Source organism: Meles meles, chromosome 2, assembly GCF_922984935.1.
Source record: "Meles meles chromosome 2, mMelMel3.1 paternal haplotype, whole genome shotgun sequence".
NCBI classification, from domain to species: Eukaryota; Metazoa; Chordata; class Mammalia; order Carnivora; family Mustelidae; genus Meles; species Meles meles.
The window spans coordinates 111,398,167-111,423,238 of NC_060067.1; the positions used below are offsets into that span (position 1 = coordinate 111,398,167).

At 35.4% G+C, this 25,072-nt stretch overlaps 1 protein-coding gene across 1 annotated transcript in view; it reads left to right on the forward strand.

Annotated features, from left to right (window-relative positions):
- STPG2 (sperm tail PG-rich repeat containing 2) overlaps positions 1–25,072 on the forward strand; it is a 638,369-nt gene that overhangs the window by 182,605 nt on the left and 430,692 nt on the right. The window contains exon 10 of the mRNA XM_045997411.1: positions 587–679. Coding sequence (XP_045853367.1) covers positions 587–679 — 93 coding nt within the window. The remainder of the gene's footprint in view (positions 1–586; positions 680–25,072) is intronic.

A 25,072-nucleotide genomic window follows, 5' to 3' on the forward strand; every position in this document is an offset into this window, starting at 1 on the left:
ATCACAAGGATTAATTTACATCTTCATTGTTTGTAAGGAATTACAATATTCAAGAGAGTGTAGATCATTCTGCTTAGAAAATTTATTAATGAAAGGATTTCCACATAATCAATTTAAATAGTTACTGTTAGTATGTTTTTATTTTATGTATTAGTGAGTACTAACAAATAATACTATATGATTGGCTAAATATTTTATATTCATATATGTTATGAAACAACAAAAATTGATGTCTGACTCTGACATCACAGTATAGGTAATAACTCACTCTTAATGTGTTTAAATAATGTATATAGATACATCCTACTTTTCTAGAGTTCCATATAATTAACTCTTTTTTCATTTTTATATCTCATTGTCTTAAAGTCTTTTACTTCTATATCCCTCAAGATAAAGAAATTATCTATTAAAGTCTTTTACTTCTATATTTAAAATTTTTAATGAATATGTCTATCTCTATTTAATGACAGAGCAACATTGATGTACTTTCTTGAAAATTTGTCACTTACTATGCCACTTGAATTGATAAATAGAAATGATATACTCTTTTTATCCCTTCTTTCCATATGTTTTTTGGAATTCACAGATTGGTGGAATTTCTGATGAACTACCTAACTTGACTAACTGCTATGCTGCTTTCTTGTCAAGAACACAAAGATCTACTAAACTGTCAGATATGGTAAGAAGACTCCTCTATAGCCAAATTTATTTGAAATCTAGAAATCATGGAGGAGACTGTATAACATGAACAGTATATTAGGATCTGAGAGAGGTACCTGGTAGGCTGTTGTAAGATCTTTGACTAGCATGATACGTCCATGTTTTTAAAGTTCAACAAGATTCTTGAAGCTAAGCAGAAGTCCAGCATTGTTCTGTGACAGACTACTATATGGAAGATCTTCTGTAGGGTTAGAGAACATTTGTTTTTAGGACATATAGGAAATCATAATCATTTTGAATATAAAGTGAAAGGTTTACTTTAGATTCAACTCAGTTTATTCATAAGTGTAAATTTTTTCTTTTCAGTTTGAATCTGTCTTGCATCCTAAGTCTCTTCATTGAGTGCCTTTCTTTAATTCACGTTAATCTGTATTTTAAGCTATTGATATGAATTTTTCTAACTAAATTTCCATTTTTTATAAATACCTAATATTGAATAAGTTGAGATAAGTAAAGCAGATGACATTTAAAAGTGAATACTTATTCAATAAGAATAAATTTACTAAAAGATCCATTTGAAATTTACAGTTAAAAAGTTAGACTTCCATGTACAGGTATTGTTAACATGAATTTTTATAGAAATTGGGCTGAAATTAATAAGAAAGTAATAAGATATTATTAATAACATATCAAAACAGGCTCATTAACCAGGTTTTATAGTGTAGCCATCAACTTGAGAAGTAACATTGCTTGCTGAAATAAAACTCTAATAGATGCACAATGCCAAGAGTTGATTTATGATGTTCTCATGGTGAAGTAACTGGTATAAAATTAGGAAGAACTAATTTAAAGAAAGGATAAATACAATGTTAGTGAAATTAATATAGCTGTGAATGTCTCAGAAATCACAGGAATTAATTTGGTGAGAGCCATCAGAAATGGGCTGATTTTTTTCTGACATAATCAGTTTATTGAATCTTAATTTTTTCTAAGACATCGGTTGACGGGGTCAGAATTAGCACCAGGTTCTATGATTTTTTTTTTTTTGTAGCTATAAATTCAAAGATAGTTAAAATCATCCAGCAGTGTTCTTGACATGTAAGAGATTCTCATAATTGTTAAGTAACTATGGTTTAAAAAAATGCATTGTTTTAATAGATAATTTATCTTGAGGAATTTTATGGTTGTGTTGTGTTTCTCAAGTGAGTCAGTGTACAAATTAGGATCCACTGTGAAGTATGTCAGAAGTAATTTATTACTAGTATAAAGGTTTTAAACATAAGAATATCTAGTGGAGTCATAGTTGTTTCTATTGTAATATTGTAGCTACTAGAAAAAAAAATGCAAGTCTCTGAAGATGCCCATAGGAATGCATATGTATGTGCTTAATATTTGTAGTGATACAAGATGGTGATGTGCCCTAAAGAAAGATGAGTTACTTTACCAATTGCTTTTACTTAATTTACATTTTTCTCTTTTAACTTGGTCTCTCATTGGATCTGGAAACTCCTTTTTTAGTCTTGTTTTTTTGACATGAAACACTTGCAATTTAAAGTATTGGGTGGGACTTTGCTTACCCAAGAAGCAAAATAGTTTAATCACATAGAATACTTTGGTTTTAGAAACTCTTCTGCACATAAGATACTCTTCAAACATATAGGTGTATAATATATATTGCATGAGAAATCCAAATTACTGATCCCAGGTCAAAATTAATCTCAAACTTTTGAAATAATGGAATTTTATAATTTTCACATAAAATAAAAATATTAGAAAATTTACCTCCTACATTTTAAGGGTATATAGTTTGATTTTCAACATTTATGTGTTTCACAAAAAATATTTAAAAACTCAGGCTTCTGGTTTCATATGAAGGACATATACGTACATCTCTCTACTTTTTACATGGTCCCAATGAAATTGCTTTTTTTTTTTTAAACTACAACATAGCATTAGTTTAATATAAAAGAACAAAGAGATTAAAAATATGATAAATGGAGGCTAGAAACAAGCCAAACATCTGTTTATTAGGCATTACATAAATGGAATGCTAAGATAGTAGTTGAGTATTTGATATAAAAAATGTTAAATTATCGTGAACTAAACTCAACAACATACCAAGGAGGATGAATTTTAAAAGATGTATATCCCTTTCACATTATTTTGCATTTTCAGAAGACTAGAATTAAAATACCCTTGAAGCTTCCACAGAGAAAAGCAACTGGGTCACCTACAAAGGATTGAGAAACATACTGATACCCAACACTTTCCCAGAAGCATTAGCAACATTTTAGAATTAGGAGATGATGGGATAACACTTTCTTGAATTTCCAAGAGGAAATAAATTTGGATATAGAATTCTGCCTTTATCCAATATAAATCCAATTAAATGAGTCAAGAGAATAATTTTCTGGCATACAAGAGCTCAGAAAGTTTTGTACTTCTACATTTCCATATGTAAAGATGCTCCAGGAAAATATAAAAAGAGAAATGAGAGATGGATGATATACCCCTAGAGAAGAATAGAAACTAAGCATTTCATGGATGAAGTAAAATGAAAACAAATTAATAAAGAAGCCGTTTTTAGCTCATTTATGAGTCATTCTTGAGGAATCATGGATTTGGTGGCAGAATTTCATTTACTTCTGTATGTGTCTGGCCACATGATTTGGTTTGATAAGGAATGACCATGGTATTTGAATTTCTGTTTTAATACTGAGTGGTTTTAGATCAATCTATACAAATTGCGGAGAGCTTAGTTATAATATAAAAATATAAATGTTAGAAAACAATATCAATAAAACAATGAAAGCAAGAAGTGATAGGTTACGATGCAGTAAAATGTGTCAAATTTCTTATAGTACACTGAGTCAAGAGATGTCAAATATTGACAGATCGCAGTATAAGTCCTTATATTAAGTTTGTAATGGTAAATACAAAGAAAAAGCCCTAAAAGAAATCCAATTAATGTTAAATTATTTCTGGGAATGGAACTAGAGAGAGGTCAAAGAGGACAATTTTACTGTTCATTTTAAACTCATATATGATTTGATTTTTATTTATACTGTGAATATATTATTTTAAAATAAAAATAAAAATAGTACTGAAGAGTTAATGATGAGTATATATTTGGAATGGCATGATCTACAGGTACCTGGACTGACCCATTCTCTGCAAACAACCAAAATTTTAGATAGAAACAAATATATTCATGAGCGCTTCCAAGAATTAGGAAGAAGTTAGAAGAAGACAGGCTAAAGGCTAAATTAAGGAGGGGCCCAGAGTGGCAAGTAGAGCACTGAAGTTCACTTTTACCCTGAGGAACTTTTCTGAACCAAAGGACATTGAATTTTAATTTTTATAGCCTCCAAGTCCTCCAGGGAATAAAACAAAGCCTCAGACACTCCCACAGTGGGTAGTCTCAAAGAAGATTCATTAATACAGTTAAAACTCCAAAGGGCAAGCTGTGCAGGTTAAAAGTGAAATGCATATAAATCTAACTTTCCTACCCACCAGAGGATTTGAAAGAAGTTATTGGTATTGGACACTTTGATTTTGAATGCATATTAGGGGAATCACTCCTGAAAATCCGTTACATTTTGTATTCATTTAATGATGTGAATTGTTAAAAATCATAAAACATCTGTCACACATATTAACAAAAGTAATTTTATTAATAGAAATAAGAGCTAATGCTTATATGGTGCTTATTCTGTACCAGGCACCATTCCAAATGCATAGTAGCTCATTTGAATACTACAGTTATAGTCATTTTTAAAAATAAGAAACTGGAGAATACCTGGCTGGCTCATTTGGTTAAGTTAAGTGACCGGCTTTTTCTTTTGCCTGGGGTCATGATCTCAGGGTCTTGGGATAGAACCCCATGATGGGGCTGTGTTCTCAGCAGGGAGTCTGCTTGAGGATTATTCCTCTCCCTCTCTCTCTGCCCCTTCCCCCAATTGTGTGCATGTTGTTTGTATCTTTCTCTCAAATAAATAAATAAATAAATCTTAAAAAAATGAGGAAATCAAGGCACAGAATTTAAAGTTTCAGTATCAAAGTTATAATTCAAACTAAGGCCATCTAGCCATTGAATTTACCCTTTTTGTGTTATTTTCCTCTGGCCTGAAGAATTAGGGTTACAAAAAAATGCTTATGACAGTATAATAAATGATTTTTATGATTTAAAACAAAAGAGTTAAGACTGTGAGTATCTCAGACATTATAGTAAGGAATAGAACCTTTATTTTAAAATGTATTTTTAATTTTTTTAGAAACATATAATGTATTTTTATCCCCAGGGTACAGGTCTGTGAATCCCCAGGCTTATAGACTTCACAGCACTCACCATAGCACATACCCTCCCCAATGTCCATAACCCCACTCCCCCTCTCCCAAACCCCCCACCCCCCAGCAACCCTCAGTATCTTTTGTGAGATTAAGAGTCACTTATGGTTTGTCTCCCTCCCAATCCCATCTTGTTTCATTTGTTCTTCTCCTACCCCCCCTTACCCCCCATGTTGCATCTCCACATCCTCATATCAGGGAGATCATATGATAGTTGTCTTTCTCCGATTGACTTATTTCACTAAGCATGATACCCTCTAGTTCCATCCACGTCATCGCAAATGGCAAGATTTCATTTCTTTTGATGGCTGCATAGTATTCCATTGTGTATATATACCACCTCTTCTTTATCCATTCATCTGTTGATGGACATCTAGGTTCTTTCCATAGTTTTGCTATTATAGACATTGCTGCTAGAAACATTCGGGTGCACGTGCCCCTTCGGATCACTACGTTTGTATCTTTAGGGTAAATACCCAGTAGTGCGATTGCTGGGTCATAGGGTAGTTCTATTTTCAACATTTTGAGGAACCTCCATGCTGTTTTCCAGAGTGGTTGCACCAGCTTGCATCCCCACCAACAGTGGAGGAGGGTTCCCTTTTCTCCACATCCTCGCCAGCATCTCTCATTTCCTGACTTGTTAATTTTAGCCATTCTGACTGGTGTGAGGTGATATCTCATTGTGGTTTTGATTTGTATTTCCCAGATGCCGAGTGATGTGGAGCACTTTTTCATGTGTCTGTTGGCCATCTGGATGTCTTCTTTGCAGAAATGTCTGTTCATGTCTTCTGGATTGGATTGTTTGTTCTTTGGGTGTTGAGTTTGCTAAGTGCGTTATAGATTTTGGACACTAGCCCTTTATCTGATATGCCGTTTGCAAATATCTTCTCCCATTCTGTCAGTTGTCTTTTGGTTTTGTTAACTGTTTCCTTTGCTGTGCAAAAGCTTTTGATCTTGATGAAGTCCCAATAGTTCATTTCTGCCCTTGCTTCCCTTGCCTTTGGCAATGTTCCTACGAAGATGTTGCTGCGGCTGAGGTCGAAGAGGTTGCTGCCTGTGTTCTCCTCAAGGATTTTGATGGATTCCTTTCTCACATTGAGGCCCTTCATCCATTTTGAGTCTATTTTTGTGTGTGGTGTAAGGAAATGTTCCAATTTCATTTTTCTGCACGTGGCTGTCCAATTTTCCCAGCACCATTTATTGAAGAGGCTGTCTTTTTTCCATTGGACATTCTTTCCTGCTTTGTCGAAGATTAGTTGACCATAGAGTTGAGGGTCTATTTCTGGGCTCTCTATTCTGTTCCATTGATCTATGTGTCTGTTTTTGTGCCAGTACCATGCTGTCTTGATGATGACAGCTTTGTAATAGAACATGAAGTCTGGAATTGTGATGCCACCCACTTTGGCTTTCTTTTTCAATATTCCTTTGGCTATTCAAGGTCTTTTCTGGTTCCATATAAATTTTAGGATTATTTGTTCTATTTCTTTGAAAAAAATGGATGGTATTTTGATAGGGATTGCATTAAATGTGTAGATTGCTTTAGGTAGCATAGACATTTTCACAATATTTATTCTTCCAATCCAGGAGCATGGAATATTTTTCCATTTCTTTGTGTCTTCCTCAGTTTCTTTCATGAGTACTTTATAGTTTTCTGTGTACAGATTCTTAGCCTCTTTGGTTAAGTTTATTCCTAGGTATCTTATAGTTTTGTGTGCAGTTGTAAATGGGATTGACTCCTTAATTTCTCTTTCTTCTGTCTTGTTGTTGGTGTACAGAAATGCAACTGATTTCTGTGCATTGATTTTATATCCTGACACTTTGCTGAATTCCTATACAAGTTCTAGCAGTTTTGGAGTGGAGTCTTTTGGGTTTTCCACATATAGTATCATATCATCTGTGATGAGTGATAGTTTGACTTCTTCTTTGCCAATTCGGATGCCTTTAATTCCCTTTTGTTTTCTGATTGCTGAGGCTAGGACTTCTAGTACTATGTTGAATAGCAGTGGTGATAATGGACATCCCTGCCGTGTTCCTGACCTTAACGGAAAAGCTTTCAGTTTTTCTCCATTGAGAATGATATTTGCGGTGGGTTTTTCATAGATGGTTTTGATAATATTGAGGTATGTGCCTCAATCCCTACACTTTGAAGAGTTTTGATCAGGAAGGGATGCTGTACTTTGTCAAATGCTTTTTCAGCATCTATTGAGAGTATCATATGGTTCTTTTTCTTTCTTTTATTCATGTGTTGTATCACATTGATTGATTTGCGAATGTTGAACTAACCTTGCAGCCCTGGAATAAATCCCACTTGGTCGTGGTGAATAATCCTTTTAATATACTGTTGGATCCTATTGGCTAGTATTTTGGTGAGAATTTTTGCATCTGTGTTCATCAAGGATATTGGTCTGTAGTCCTCTTTTTTGATGGGATCCTTGTCTGGTTTTGGGGTTAAGGTGATGCTGGCCTCATAAAATGAGTTTGGAAGTTTTCCTTCCATTTCTATTTTTTGGAACAGTTTCAGGAGAATAAGAATTAGTTCTTCTTTAAATGTTTGGTAGAATTCCCCTGGGAAGCCATCTGGCCCTGGGCTTTTGTTCGTTTGGAGTTTTTTGATGACTGTTTCAATCTCCTTACTGGTTATGGGTCCGTTCAGGTTTTCTATTTCTTCCTGGTTCAGTTGTGGTAGTTTATATGTCTCTAGGAATGCATCCATTTCTTCCAGATTGTCAAACTTGTTGGCGTAACGTTTCTCATAGTATGTTCTTATAATTGTCTGTATTTCTTTGGTGTTGGTTGTGATCTCTCCTCTTTCATTCATGATTTGATTTATTTGGGTCCTTTCTCTTTTCTTTTTGATAAGTCAGGCCAGGGGTTTATCAATCTTATTGATTCTTTCAAAGAACCAGCTCCTAGTTTTGTTGATTTGTTCTATTGTTTTTTTGGTTTCTTTTTCATTGGTTTCTGTTCTGATCTTTAAGATTTTTCTTCTCCTGCTGGGTTTAGGGTTTCTTTCTTGTTCTTTCTCCAGCTCCTTTACGTGTAGGGTTACATTGTGTACTTGAGACCTTTCTTGTTTCTTGAGAAAGGCTTTTACTGCTATATAATTTCCTCTCAGGACTGCCTTTGCTGTGTCCCTCAGATTATGAACCATTGTGTTTTCATTATCATTTGTTTCCATGAACTTTTTCTATTCTTCTTTACTTTCCTTGTTGACCCATTCATTCTTAGAAGGATGCTGTTTAGTCTCCATGTATTTGGGTTCTTTCCAAATTTCCTCTTGTGATTGAGTTCTAGCTTCAGAGCATTGTGGTCTGAAAATATGCAGGGAATGATCCCAATCTTTTGATACCAGTTGAGACCTGATTTATGACCCAGGATGTAATCTATTCTGGAGAATGTTCCACGTGCACTAGAGAAGAATGTGTATTGTATTGCTTTGGGATGAAGTGTTCTGAATATATCTGTGATGTCCATCTGGTCCAGTGTGTCATTTAAGGCCTTTATTTCCTTGTTGATCTTTTGCTTGGATGATCTGTCCATTTCAGGGAAGGGAGTGTTAAAGTCCCCTGCTATTATTGTATTATTATTGATGTGTTTCTTTGATTTTGTTATTAATTGGTTTATATAGTTGGCTGCTCCCACGTTAGGGCATAGATATTTAAAATTGTTAGATCTTCTTGTTGGACAGACCCTTTGAGTATGATGATATAGTGTCCTTCCTCATCTCTTAATATAATCTGGCTTAAGGAATAGAATCTTTTTAAAATGCAATTTCTGTTTAGCAGAAACTGATAGAAGATTCAGTATTATGAACAATATTGAAGTTAATAACATTCCTCTAGTTGCTGAGAGACTAAAAATTAATGACTATCAATTAAGTGGGAAAGTTACTGGAAGAATTTGATACACTTTCTTAGGCCACTTCACATCTCAGAAAGGGGCATTATTTGCCTTATTACAGTTGGCATTAAGAAAATCAAAAAAATTAGAAGAACATTTTCTAAAAATTAAGAAATGAGTTGAATTTATTAGGCTTATTTGTTGAATAGTTTGCACTACAACACCTATTACTTGATAATCAGGCTTATAATACAGAGAGTTGAGAATGAAGGGAATTTTAAAAATAAATATTGACACATTTATTTATATTTTAATTTATATTCTTTTGTGTTGTTAATATTTTGAATATCATCCCTGAATAAGTTAATGTTTAAGAGCAAAAGCTTTGGAATCAGAAATATTGTTTTCTTTTTTCCTCCAAGTTTTTATTTAAATTCCAGCTAGTTAATATACAATAGTACAGTATTAGTTTCAGGCATAGAAGTTAGTGATTTAATACTTACATACAATATCTGGTGTTAATCATGAGGGTTCTCCTTAATCCCCATCATTTGTTTAACCTGTTTTTACCCCCACTTCCACCTCCCCTCCAGTAACCATCATTTTGTTCTCTATAGTTAATAGTTTGTTTTTTGGTTTGCCCCTTTATTTCCCCCTATGTTCATGTGTTTTGTTTCTTAAATTCTGCATATGAGTGAAATCATATGATATTTGTCTTTCTCTGACTGACTTATTTCACATAGCATAATACTCTTTAGCTCCATCCACATTGATGAAAATAGCAAGATTTCATTCTTTTTGATGGCTGAGTAATATTCCCTTGTATATAAATACTGCATCTTTATTCATAGATCAGTTGATGGACATTTGGGCTCTTTCCATAATTTGGCTATTGTTGATAATTTGCTATGAACAACAGGGTGCACGTACCCCTTGGAATTAGTATTTTTGTAATCTTTGGGTAAATATCTAGTAGTACAATTGCTGGATTATAGGGTAGTTCTATTAACTTTTTGAGGACACTCCATACTGTTCTCCAGAGTGGCTGCACCAGTTTGCATTCCCACCACCAGTGTAAGAGGGTGCCCCTTTCTCCATATTCTCACCAACACCTGATTTTTCTTGTGTTGTTGATTTTAGCCTTTTTCATTGTAGTTTTGATTTGTAAATAATTGGATTTTTGATTTCTACTCCACCTCCTAGATGCCTGAGTTTAGGCAACTTCTTTAAATCTGTTTCCTCAAATATTAAGTAAGAATGGTAATTTAAATATGGATAACCTGATAGGTCATAGTAATAAATAAGTGTATTATTATTTATAACACTTATTTCATTTTGTTAGTAAGCTATGAGTACATTAGCTACAAAAATCGTAAATGGCAAGATTATGGTTCAAAGTTAAGTCAGTTCTATACCAAAGTCTTTACTCTCTTTTCATCATTCCATAATTAATGAGGAGCATGTATTGAAATATGGTAATGTCTTTTTCTTTTTAACACTTTTTTGTAAGTGACATTCACCTTCTTCAACCAGAGGCACCCTCTGTCTTGCATGGTATGCTATGTCAGGAGTGCAAAGACACAGAAAGAATAAATGTTCAGTTTTTGACTTGGGTAACATTTCTTGAAGTTCATTTCAGAGATAATAATTGTGGGGTCCATGGCTTTATAATAGAGCCTTGAAAAGCATAACAGTTTTTTCTAATGTCCACTTTAAGTATTCTAGAAGTAGAGGTTGACTAACAGATCCAAATTCTGTATTAATTAGCTATTTCTGAATGATAAACTCAAAACTTTGTAGTGTCAGTTACTTGCAGGTTTTCAACTCAGCTAGAGAAGTTTACCTCAGGCAGCAGATTTGCTTGGGAAAGTCTGCCTTATGCTGCCAATTGGCTGAGGAGGCTCTTGGAATCAGCAGGATAGCTGGGGCATGTTTTCCTCATGGTGATGGCTAAAATACAAGGATCTTACTAGAGGAATGAGAATAGGAAAATTGCAGAATAAGGGAAATTTCCTGCTATACTGAAGGAGAGAACCTCTCCTGAATTGGAAGTTTATATAAGAATAGAGAAAGTTAGCAGAGCAAGGGAAATGATACTTGAGTGTGAAGCTTGTGTCATGCTCTCCCATGTTGTGAGTGAACTCTGGTAAGATTGGGGACTGGGTAGTAGTGGTGGATAAATGGAGACTGAAGTTAAGAAATTCCAGAGATGATAAAGTATGAATTCCACTTAATATCTGAGATCCTGGGAGGGTGCTAGAGTAACACTATCCTTCCGCAAATTGGGTGGCCACTGCAAATAGAAAGTTACAACAGTTAGGGCACCTGGGTGACTCAGTTAAGTGTCTGCCTTTGGCTCAGGTCATGATCTTGGGGTCCTGGGGTAGAGTCCTATGTCAGGCTCCCTGCTCAGTGGGGAGTCTGCCTCTCCCTTCTCTCTGTGCTCCGCCCCCACCCCCATGATCTTTCTGTCTCTCAAATAAATAAAATCCTGGAAAAAAGAGGGAAAGTTATAATGGTAGAAGGGCCTATATCAGTTAGACTCTAGCCAGGACATAGAACCACACTAGTTATTTTGAGACAGATAATATAAGGAATCATGTATATTAAAGAACTGAAAAGGCAAAGAAGGAACACTGAAGTATCTTGGAAATAATAACACAGGCAATCAGTGCCACCATATTTAGACCTTGAGGAATAAAGGGAATAGGTGGAATTATTGAAACATGTAAGGTTGGAGAGACATTTTGTTGCTGGGATTCAGCCCTCTGAAGAGGAAGCATAGCTCGATTGGTGCTAGTATCTCAGGAGCTCAAAAGACAAATCAGATCCTTGGGACCCTGAAGATAGTAAAAATATATTAGAAATGGGTTTTAGCTGAATTATTTTACAAGAATCAAAGTTATTCTGACTAAAAACTATATTACCTTCAATCTTTTTAAATAATTGCTTGCTGGAATATATAGTGCTATGATTTTTGCATCGTTTTTAGAGTTTATTTTGTTTGTTGGTTAGTTTGCTTGTTGGTATCATATCATTCACCCAATCATTGGTGAAGGAGAGTACATTAAAATGAATTTTCTGAATATATATTTTCAGATGAAGGATTTTAGGCAAATGATTTCTGGCACACTGGAGAGTGAGTTGGTCACAGTGCACTTAGATAGTTTATATATTTCTGTTATATTGTAAAGTCTATATACATTTTCGTTTAATTGTCTAACTTTATTAGTTCAGAAAATGTGTTTGATATGCAAGCAGCAAGAATAGGTGCTGTTGAATGCCATCTTCATCAGAACAGATAAAGAATAGTGAAGGCAACTCCTGAGCTAGATACGTTGGGATAAGCCAGATTCCAGTAGCCTGTATTTTGAATGGCCACCTTAATTGAGTTTTCAGCAAGCCCTTCTATTGTTCTTTTAGATCAGCTGCTTTTAAGTGATGAGGGTATGTTAGACCTAGTGAATTCTGTGAGCACAAGCCCAATGCTACATTTCTTATACTGTGAAGTAAGTTTCTTGATCAGTAGTAATGTCTAGAATACTGTAATAGGAAATAAGCCATTCTCTAAGTCCAAGGAGGGCAGTACTGGTGATAGAATTATTGGCAGGGGGGGCGCCTGGGTGGCTCAGTGGATTAAGCCGCTGCCTTCGGCTCGGGTCATGATCTCAAGGTCCTGGGATCAAGCCCCGCATCGGGCTCTCTGCTCCGCGGGGAGCCTGCTTCCTCCTCTCTCTCTGCCTGCCTCTCTGCCTACTTGTGATCTCTCTCTCTGTCAAATATATAAATAAAATCTTTAAAAATAAATAAATAAAATAAAATCTTAAAAAAAAATTATTGGCAGGGAAGACAGATGATGGGTCCTTCCTTGTAATGACTTTTTTAAGGTTTTGAAGTCAAGGTTATATTGTGTCCTTAAAAGAGAGTAAAGTGTTCTTTTTCCCTCCTATTCTCTCAAAGAGTTTATTTTTTGCAAGATTGATTTATTCTTCCTTAAATGTTTGTGAAGATTCATCGTTAAAGCCTTCTAGACCTGAGATTTTAGTTGTGGGAAGGTTTTAAAGAAAGGATTCAATTCCCTTATCTATTAAACGTGTGTTTCTGATTATTTGGCATCTGGGGTCTTGTTAACCTTGGAGAGACTGCCCCTTCCACAATCAGCCAATTACTGGAGATAGAAAATGATTCTCCTGCAAGTGTTCCTTTCTTATGCAAATGAACCAATCCAGAGCTCACCATCAGCCACCTAATCTGTGGCATTCTCATACTAGGGGCCATTATTTTCCAGCTTTAATTATCCCAAGGACAGGTAACCAGATAAGGAATAGCCCACTATGTTGTAGAGCCTGCTGAAAGTACTTAAATTAGCCAATCCTGAACTTGCATACCCTGCTTCACTGTTTCTTCCTGTAGAAACCACAGTGAAGGCTCTCATCCATATTTTTTCCTTTCTGCCTCCCCACCCATCTTGGTGCTTCTCTGTGTGACCCCCTATGACACTGTGATTGGTGAGTATAATAAATTTTGAACAAACTTTTTTTTCAATGGCAGTCATCTCTCAATCTGTTCACCTTGACATGCTTAAATAATAATAAAACCGATTTTTATACATTTTAATATGTATTGGACTATTTGTATTTTGTATTTCTTCTTTTGTCTGCTTTTATTCAACTTTTAGAGAAATATATGCATTTCTTCCAAATGGGCAAATATATTTATTTAATCATAATATTCCTTCTTTTTTGTCTATAATTTATTGTAAGGTCCCTTCCTTTCCCCCATATCGATAATTTGTGTTTTCCCTACCTTCCTTCCTTCCTTTTCTCTGTAATCAATCTTACTAGAAATTTCAGTATTTATGATCTTTTTAAAAAGAAAACTTTTGACTTTGTTGATTTTCTCTGTTCTATATTTTCTATTTCATTGATTTTAATTTTTCTTTGTGCTTTTCTTCAGTTTGATTTTTCTTTTTCTAGTGTCTTGAAATAGTAGGTTAGTGATTTTTAGCTACTTTTTGATTATATATATTTTTAAGGTAATAAATTCCCTTCATATACTGCTTAGCTGTATTCCTCACATTTTATGTTGTTTTTAATTTTCACTTAGCTTGAAGTATTAATTTGTGTTTTTTATTTGAACTATTTATGAGTCCTATTTAATTTTTATAAAGTTGGCTTTTTTTCCTAATTACTATTCTTTCAGGCTTGCTTCTAATGTGAAAAATGGAATATATTCAAGTATTTCAATGTATTGAAAATTTAAAGACTTTCTTTGTGGATCAGCATGTGATCAAATTTTTGTGTGTGTATGTGGAAGGACTGACCCATCATCACTTTGTGATATGTGTAGTTTTCCTTGATGCATTAAAATGTTCTTAATAATGCACACTATTTTATCTGTAGTGTCTTTCAATATTGGGAGATAGAATTTATCAGAAGTTGCTGATTTAGCTTTATTGGGAACAGCCTGATTATCTCCAACAGTTACTTTCAGGTGCTTTGAAATGTATTTTTATGAACCAATAAATGAATTTTTAGTGTCAGTAGGAAAGTTACTTTTGACAGAAAAGATGGGCATTAAATGAGAGGTTAGTAATTTTTTTCTCAATCTTCTAATGAGTCTTTTATGAATATCGTTATTCAAGAATGCCTTTTTAAAATCTTAGTTTTACTTTGGACTACTGTCACACATTTAAGACCATTGCTTTGAAGCTGATTTTTATTTGTCTTAACTTTACACAGATTTTTTATTAAAGATAGATATTCTGGGGGCGCCTGGGTGGCTCAGTGGGTTAAGCCTCTGACTTCAGCTCAGGTCATGATCTCAGGGTCCTGGGATCGAGCCCCACGTTGGGCTCTCTGCTCGACAGGGAGCCTGCATCCCCCACCCTCCTATCTGCCTGCGTCTCTGCCTACTTGTGATCTCTGTCAATCTCTGTCTGTCAAATAAGTAAATAAAGTCTTTAAAAAAAAAGAGAGATATTCTGTTTTCATTGTTATCATTTCTGGTTTTGTATCATGTTAGGGACATACTAAGTTCTCAGCATATAGTTTGATATTTAAGGAAGAATATAAATCAGAAGATTCTCTTTTATCTTATAAGCAGTACTTACCTCAAAGGAAAAATAATGTAATTATGAAATATTTAATGAGCCTAAAAAGCAGATGAAATCCTTGTCAGATTGATATATTGTCTAAAAGAAACACTTGGTTTTATCTACATAAGATTTGAAAAAAAAAGTTGAGAAAGTAGATTTTTCTTTTATGTTGTAACTTGCATGTAGTCTAGTTGCGGTGTTTTGGTACCTACATTTTCTGAAATCGAAGGCCGTTTGAGGTAATTTTTATCCCCTATGTCAATATAGCTTGTTGGAATATATCTTTACATGAATATGAATATACTTTTTCCTTTATTTTTTAAGTTTTATTATTTAAAAAAAAATTTTTAAAGTAGGGTTCATGCCCAACATGGGACTTGAATTCTCACAACACTTAGACCAAGAGTCTCATGCCTTAACAACTGAGCCATCCAGCTGCCCCTGAACATACTTTTTAAATATTAAATTTATTTTACTTATTTTCAAATGCTACCATATATTTGAATTTTTTTCATTATGTTTTGAATTTTCCTTAGCTGGGTAAGATTGATGTGGGAAACAAAGGTAAAAGAAAATAAATGTCCTTACAAGTTAGAGCCCATTGACAAGCCCTTGAGATAGGCAGAGTGACCTTCCTGGAGAAATTTAACTGTCTTGATATTAATACTTTGCTAAAGGCAGAAGGCAATCTTCTGGATAATCAACATTATCCCAACCTCCAGGATCCTGTAAGTTTTCTTTAACATATAGAAATTCCTTTGGGATCTTCCTTTGTCTCTATCCTCCCCACCTCCCACAAGATACCTGTTGACAGTCATCCTTCAAGCATATGGCCCACTGGTAGACATCTGAAAGATCTCATGACTAAGTTTTTATTAGACAGTAATAAATGACATTTATCCTAACAATAGCTAGCTCCCTCAAGATCCTGGAAACCTTGCTTCCAAATTCCTTAGAGACTATGGACTCTGAAAAACAACCAGAGGGTTTTGAAGGGGTGGTGGGGTGGGAGGTTGAGGAACCAGGTGGTGGGTAATAGGGAGGGCACGTACTGCATGGAGCACTGGGTGTGATGCCAAAACAATGAACACTGTTATGCTGTAAATAAACAAACAAATAAAAAACAAAACAAAACAAACAAACAAAAAAATTCCTTAGAGACTGAAGCTATCCCTAACCCCCTCCCAGCCTAAAAATATATAATCAGTCACTCTTGACAAGCCCAGTGCAGCTCTTTATGCCTTTGGATCTTATCTCCATGCTTTTAATAAAACTACCCTTCTGCACCGAAGATATCTCAAGAATTATTTTTTGATCATTCACTCTGAACCCCAACATTTGCATATGACAAGTCAAGCTTGTATAAAAATAAAAAATATGAAATTCATTTATTTGTCAGTGTTCTTTGTGTGTTCAGATTTTCTCAATTTATTCTATTTCCAAAATCCACTCCTGACTTTGCACTTTATTTTCTTGGTAACTTACCCCATTTTTACTTTCTTTTTTTTTTCTTTCCATTTTCTTTTATTTTATTTCTTTTCAATGTTCCAAAATTTGTTATTTATGGACCACACCCAGAGCTCCATGCAATATGTGCCCTCCATAATACCCACCATCAGGCTCATCCAACCCCCCATTCCCCTCCCCTCCAAAACCCTCAGTTTGTTTTCTCAGAGTCCACAGTCTCTCATGGTTTATCTCCCCCTCTGATTTTTCCCAACTCAATTCTCATCTCCATCTCCCAATGTCCTCCACGTTATTCCTTATGCGCCACAAGCATATGATACTGGACTCTCTCTGCTTGACTTATTTCACTCAGCATAATCTCCTCCAGCCCTGTCCATGTTATACAAAAGTTGGGTATTCATCTTTTCTGATGGAGGCATAATAATCCATACTATATATGGACCATATCTTCTTTATCCATTTGTCTGTTGAAGGGCATCTTGGTTATTTCCATAGTTTGGCGACTATGGCCATTGCTGCTATGAACATTGGGGTACAAATGGCCCTTCTTTTCAGTACATCTGTATCTTTGGAGCAAATACCTAGTAATGTAATTGCACGGTCATGGGGGAGCTGTATTTTTAATTTCTTAAGGAATCTACACACTGTTTTCCAAAGTGACTGCACCAACTTGCATTCCCACCAACAGTGTAAGAGTTCTCCTTTCTCCACATCCTCTCCAACACTTGTTTACTGTCTTGTTAATTTTGGTCATTCTAATTGGTGTAAGGTGGTATCTCAATGTGGTTTTGATTTGAATTTTCCTGATGGCTAATGATGATGAACATTTTTCATGTCTGTATGTCTTCATTGGAGAAGTGTCTTTTCATGTCTTCTGCCCATTTTTTGATGTGATTATCTGTCTTTTGGTTGTTGAGTTTGAAGAGTTCTTTGTAGATCTTGGATATCAGCCCTGTGTCTGTAGTGTCATTTGCGAATATCTTCTCTCATTCCGTGGGTTGCCTCTTTGTTTTGTTGACTGTTTCCTTTGCTGTGCAGAAGCTTTTGATCTTGATGAAGTTCCAAAGGTTCATTTTCACTTTTGTTTCCTTTGCCTTTGGAGACATATCTTGAAAGAAGTTGCTGTGGCTGATGTCGAGGAAGTTACTGCCTATGTTCTCCTCTAGGATTTTGATAGATTCCTTCCCACGTTGAGGTCTTTTATCCATTTTGAGTTTATCTTTGTGTATGGTGTAAGAGAATAGTCGAGTTTCATTCTTCTACACACCTACGGGATACAGCAAAGGTGATCCTAAGGGGGAAATTCATAGCCATCCAAGCCTCCCTCAAAAAAATTGAAAAATCCAGAATATACCAGCTCTCTTTACACTTTAAAGAACTGGAAAATCAGCAGCAAATTAAGCCAGCCACACACACAAGAAGGGAAATAATCAAGATTAGAGCAGAGATCAGTGAGATAGAAACTAGAGATACAGTAGAACACATCAATGAAACTAGAAGCTGGTGTTTTGAAAGAATCAATAAGATCGATAAACCATTGGCCAAATTAATACAAAAGAAAAGAGAGAGGACCCAAATTAATAAAATTATGAATGAAATGGGAGAGATCTTGACTAACACCAAGGAAATAGAAACAGTCATCAGAAGTTATTATCAACAGTTATATGCCAATAAGTTAAACAACCTAGATGAAATGGATGCATTCCTGGAAACCTATATACTTCCTAAACTGAATCAGGAAGAAATTGACTACCTGAATAGACCAATGTCTAGTAACAAGATTGAGGCAGTGATGATTCAAAACCTCCCAGAACCTGATGGATTCCCTGGAGAATTCTACCAAACATTCAAAGAAGAAATAATACCTATCCTCCTGAAGCTGTTTCAAAAAATTGAAGCAGAAGGAAAACTTCCAGACTCTTTTTATGAAGCCAGCATTACCCTGATCCCCAAACCAGGCAAAGACCCCACCAAAAAGGAGAATTTCAGGCCAATATCCCTGATGAATATGGATGCTAAGATTCTCATCAAGATCCTAGTTAATAGGATCCAACAGTACATTACAAAGATTATCTACTGTGACCAGGTGGGATTTATCCCTGGGTTTGCAAGGGTGGTTCAACATTCACAAATCAGTCAATGTGATAGAACAAATCAATGAGAGAAGAGAGAAGAACCACATGGTCCTCTCAGTTGATGCAGAAAAAGCGTTTGACAAAATACAGGATCTATTCCTGATTAAAATGGTTCAAAGTATGGGGATAGAGCGAACAATCCTCAACCTCATAAAATCTGTCTATGAAGAGCCCACAGTGAATATCATCCTCATTTGGGAAAAGCTGACAGCCTTCCCTTTGAGATCAGGAACATGACAAGGATGCCCACTCTCACCACTCTTGTTCAGCATAGTACTAGAAGTCCTAGTAACAGCAGTCAGACAACAAAAAGAAATAGAATGTATCCAAATTGGCAATGAAGAAGTCAAACTCTTTCTTTTAGCAGATGCCCTTTATATTTTCTTTAAATTATTTCACTGTGCTGCTAATTTTTCATAGTGTTGGTGAGCCACCATTAGAGTGGCTCTAATTGGGCTTCAGAGACTCATCAGTTTAGTTGTGTTGGCCCTTAAAATAATTTCTAGGAATATATGATAAGCATCCATCTAACTTGACATAAAGATTTGCTCTCAGGTAGAGATTACTGTGAAAATAACTGTAGAGGGAGGTTTTCTTGCTTGTTGATGTCAAGTATTGTATATATCCAGTTTAGATAAATCATTTCAAAAAATTGATTATCTTTCATGTATAGATCTAGATCTTATACTGTTATAAATTATGGAGGTTTTATTTTTAGTACCTCTTCTAAAGTATAGTTGACTTGAGCTTCAGTATCTCATGATTTGCGATAATTTTGTTATTTTTGATTAAAATAAACAGTACCAATCAGGAAACAAACCTAAAAATTATATTATTATAAATGTTAAAATTTGTGTTGAACTTGTTCATTTAAATTTGCATATTAAATTTAAAATATTAACACTTAAATTTCAAATTTAGCATGAAATTGTATATAAAATTTGGGTTTTATGTATGCATTAGAAGTTTTAAAATTTGAAACCCATTGATTCTGTGTGATATTTGTTACATTTAGAAACATGATGATGCCTCTATGTTGAATGAGGATTTTATTATTTAATCCATCATGTGTAGGTATATGGTGCAATATTAATGTTGCTTGGGTATAGTAAATACTTGGAATTACCTATTATCATCCACTGTAATCTTAATTGAGAGTTTAAAATTATACTCCCATTATTATACCATCAAGTAGTAGAAGTTGTTCTATAATTCAAGGACACAGTGGGTCACTTATATCTATAGCCCATCCTCTCCCTTGGCCTGAAATAAATGTGCAGTTGCCTGTATGATGTTTCTACTTGGATTTCTAATTGGCATTTTTCATTTTAATGCAGCCAAATCCAATTGATTTTTTTAAAAATTTCTTTTCAGTGTAACAGAATTCATTGTTTATGCACCACACTCAGTGCTCCAAGCAATACGTGCCCTCCATAATTCCCACCACCTGGTTCCCCCAACTTCCCACCCCCCGCCCCTTCAAAACCCTCAGATTGTTTTTCAGGGTCCATAGTCTCTCATGGTTCACCTCCCCTTCCAATTTCCCATAACTCCCTTCTCCTCCCCATCTCCCCATGTCCTCCCTTTTATTTGTTATGCTCCACAAATAAGTGAAACCATATGATAGTTGACTCTCTCTGCTTGACTTATTTCACTCAGCATAATCTCCTCTGGTCCTGTCCATGTTGATACAAAAGTTGGGTATTCATCCTTTCTGATGGAGGCATAATACTCCATAGTATACATGGACCACATCTTCCTTCGTCCTTTGAAGGGCATCTTGGTTCTTTCCACAGTTTGGTGACTGTGGCCATTGCTGCTATGAACATTGGGTTATAGATGGCCCTTCTTTTCACCACATGTGTATCGTTGGGGTAAATACCCAGTAGTGCAATTGCAGGGTCATAGGGAAGCTCTGTTTTTAATTTCTTAAGGAATCTCCACACTGTTCTCCAAAGTGGCTGCACCAACTTGCATTCCCACCAACAGGATAAGAGGGTTCCCCTTTCTCCACATCCTCTCCAACACGCGTTGTTTCCGGTCTTGCTAATTTTGGCCATTCTAACTGGTGTCAAGTGGTATCTCAATGCGGTTTTAATTTGAATCTCCCTGATGGCTAGTGATGATGAACATTTTTTCATGTGTCTGATAGCCATTTGTATGTCTTCATTGGAGAAGTATCTGTTCATGTCTTCTGTCCATTTTTTGACATGATTATCTGTTTTGTGTGTGTTGAGTTTGAGGAGTTCTTTGTATATCCTGGATATCAACCTTTTGTCTGTACTGTCATTTGTGAATATCTTCTCCCATTCCATGTGTTGCCTCTTTGTTTTATTGACTATTTCCTTTGCTGTGCAGAAGCTTTTGATCTTGATGAAGTCCCCAAAGTTCATTTTCGCTTTTGTTTCCTTTGCCTTTGGAGACATGTCTTGAAAGAAGTTGCTGTGGTTGATATTGAAGAGGTTACTGCCTATGTTCTCCTCTAGGATTCTGATGGATTCCTTTCTCACATTGAGGTCTTTTATCCATTTCGAGTTTATCTTTGTGTATGGTGTAAGAGAATGGTAGAGTTTCATTCTTCTACATATAGCTGTCCAATTTTCCCAGCACCATTTATTGAAGAGACTGTCTTTTTTCCACTGTATATTTTTTCCTGCTTTGTCATAGATTATTTGACCATAGAGTTGAGGGTCCATATCTGGACTCTCTACTCTGTTCCACTGGTCTATGTGTCTGTTTTTATGCCAGTACCATGCTGTCTTGGTGATCACAGCTTTGTAGTAAAGCTTGAAATCAGGTAACATGATGCCCCCAGTTTTGTTTTTCTTTTTCAACAATTCCTTAGCAATTCGGGGTCTCTTCTGATTCCATACAAATTTTAGGATTATTTGCTCCAGCTCTTTGAAAATACCGGTCAAATCCAATTGATTTTTGTAACTTCTTCATTTGCTCTAATTCCAGACAAATAGCTTGTAAGTATTATAAAATACAACTCAAGTGATAAAGTTAGGCAGATAAAGTTTTTGAAGGAAGTGAACTTTCAGCTGGCTCTTAATGTTAATTTAGTCAACTGAGAAAGATGAAAAAAAAAAAAAAGACCTAAGGCAGCTATTTATTCTCCTTCATTTCCTGTTTCTGTCATGACTACCTGGATTTGCTTTCTCCTTCCTTCCTTCCTTCCTTTCAGAGAGAGAAAGGGTGCATACCCGCAAAGTTGTGAGCAGGGGCTGAGGGAGGGAGAGAGAATGTTAAGTAGGCTCCAGGATCAGCATGAGCCTGACTTGGGGCTCCATCTCAAGATCCTGAGATCATGACTTGAGCTGAAGTCAAGACTGGGATGCTTAATTGACTGAGCCACCCAGGAGCCCCTATCTGGATTTTCTTTGAAGCTTAAATTGCTCAAATTCCCTTTAGGATGGAGGTTATTTTTAACATTATTGTAAAATATCTGTTGCGTTGTCAATATTCTTAGAAGGCACATATTAGTGTGAGTTTATTTTGCTAAAAGATTTCCTTCAAGCTTCATCATAAAGGTATCGCTTTCCTCTTTAGAACTGCATCATTGAATCATTATTATAACTAGTTTTCATCATTTGCTAGTAGATCCAGAATTATATGCCAGCTAGTAATGTCAGTGTTTCCCAGCTCTGGCTTAGAAAGCTTCTTAGAATCAGCTATAGAACTTTAAAAAATTCCAGTGTCAAGTCCCCACCCCTAGATATTATGCATTAATTATTGTGAGGTGGGGCCCAAGTATTTATGTTTTTTGAACCTCTAAGACAATGTTAAGACAAGGGCATATTGAAAACTGAGTTAGAATATACTATAATTGGGGTACCTAGGTGGCTCATTCAGTTAAGTGTCTGTCTTCAGCTCAGATCATGACCTCAGGGTCCTGGGATTGTGCCCTGCATGGGGCTCCCTGCTTAGTGGGGAGCCTGCTGCTGCTTCTCCCTCTCCCACTCCCCTGCTTGTGCTCTCTTTGGCTTACTCTATCTTTCTCAAATAAATAAATGAAATCTTAAAAAAAGAATATACTATAATTTATACTAAAATTTACTCAATGTTGGCTCTCCCTTACTTTTTAATTAGTTTAATTTTAAGCTCTTATCCAGTTGTTCATTCATTCATTCATTCATCATATACTTATTGAGGGTTGAGTATGAGTAGTTCTAGGTAGTAGGAACATAGAAGTGGACAAGATATACAAGATCTTTACCTTCATGGAAAGGATATTTTAGTGCAGAGGGGGGAAGGAGGCCATAAGTAAAAAAAATTAAATAAACATGACTTTTTTTCTGTTGGTGTTATGAGTCAGGTTGAAAATATACAGGGTTCTGTGAAAGAGAGAAATGACAGAAATATGGGACAGGTTGATACTTCCAGAAGTTTTCTCTGATAAATAGCATTGAGTTAAGATCTAAGAGAAGAAGCCAGTGGTGAGAAGAGGCTAAGGAAGATTGTTCCAGACAGAAGGAGCTTATAGCAGCAGAGTCCCAGGGGCAGAAAAACCTTGACATCTTTGAGGAACAGAAAGAAAATTAGATGGATGCCTTTCAGATGAGAAAAATCAGTTATTTGAATTGATGTTCCCCCAAAGGTAATTTATCATTTTTCTCTGCTTGATTTCGGGATTTTTTTTTTTGTCTTTAGTTTTCAGAAATTTGATTATGATGCGTATGGATATAGATTTACTTAGGTTAATCTTGTCTGAGTTTCTTGAATCTGCAGATTTATATCCTTTGTCAAATTTAGGAATTTTTAGCGATTATTCATTTAAATGTAAATATATATAGATATAAATATAGATACAGATATAGATAGATATATATTATATCCTTGCACTCTTCTCTCCTTTTGAGTCTCTGACACAAATGTTAGACCTTTTGGTATTTTCCCACAGATCCTTAAGGCTCTGTTAATTCTTTAAAATTTATTTAGAAATCTACTTTCTCTTCATTGTTCTGATTTGGATAATTTCTATTGATCTATTTTTAAGTTGATTGATTCTTTCCTTTGTATCTCCATTTGGCCACTTGGCTCATCCAGTGAGATTTTAAAAATTTGTTACTTGTATTTTTCTTTCTAAAATTGTCATTTAGTTTTTCTTTGTATATGCTATATTCTTACTAAGAGTTTTTAATTTTCCATTTGTTTCAAGAATGTTATAATTGCTTGTTGGTACTTTTGTATGATATCTGGTTTAAGATCCTTGTCAGATAATTCCGGCATCTGTTTCATTTTGGTGGTGTCATCTCTTGATTATTTTTTCTCATTTGAGTTGAGGTTTTCCTTTCCTTCATATGATGAGTAATGTTGGATTGTGTCCCGGACATTTTCAGTACTATGTGAAGAAATTCTGTTTCCTACTTAAATCAGTTTTAGCAGATAGTCAGTTTATTTGGGTTTAGGGCACACCTCCTGGACCATTTTGTGAGCTGTTGTTTAGATGTCAGTTTAGTATTTAAAATCTTTGCAGTGCTATTTTGTTCTATCTTGTTTGTATCCTACCCAGAGGCCACTTTGAGACTTGGACAGTATTTCACAAGACGTTTCAGTTCTCAGAGCTTTCACTTTGTTGATTTGATTCTGGTTTCATCCATGAGCCACTTGGGGTTATACCAAGGACTTCATATACAGATTTAAATAATTCCTTTCTTCAGCTTCCTCTTTTCTATAATCTACTCCTCTCCTGCCACTCTCTAGCTTGAAGGAGGTAAGGTGCTGCCTTTTTGTTGTCATACTTAGTACAGAGTGGAGTTGGGTGACAAGACTCTGCCCTGCAGTGTCTGCATCATCAGGTGGGAAGCAGGAGAATGCACTTCATTAGTGCAGCACAGAAATGGTTACTAGGACTCTGCACCACAGTCTCCATGGCACCTGGTGGAGGGGCTGGATGCAATCTTTTTAGCAGTTTTCTGTGGAGAAAGAGAGTATAGTCAAGAAAGTCCTACATGGATTTCTTCTAACTGGTTCTTTGGCTAGACAGAACAGGCTTTTCTTGAGATGTTTCTTTCTTTCTTTTCCTTTTTTTTCCCCCTGTGTCCTTTGGCATTTCCAGGTTGTGGGCTACTTTTGTGTCTAACCTAGGATGTATAGGAAGGAAAAGAAAAAACAAAAAAAAAAAAACAGAACCAAACCATTTAGGTTAACGAATTAACTGTCAGCTCTTCCTTGAATCCTGAGGATCTTTGTCTACTTTATTTTCTCTGCTCTTCAGGGACTTCAGCTATTTCGTCTACTTTATTTTTTCTGCTCTTCAGGGACTTCTGATAGCTGTATTTGATCCAGGATTTTAGTTGTAATTTACAGGATTAGGGTGGGGTGTGCTTATTCCATTTTGTCTAGAACTGAAAGCCCCATATTTAATTTTCAAGCTTTTAGTTAGTTGCTCTAAGCATTCCATCTGGGGTTTTTAGATGGATTCAGTGGGAGAGGCAAGATGAATTATGTTTATTCCATTTTAACTGGAGCTAAAATTCCTGTATTTGATTTTTTTTAGTGCTAAAATATAAGTATCTTTTTA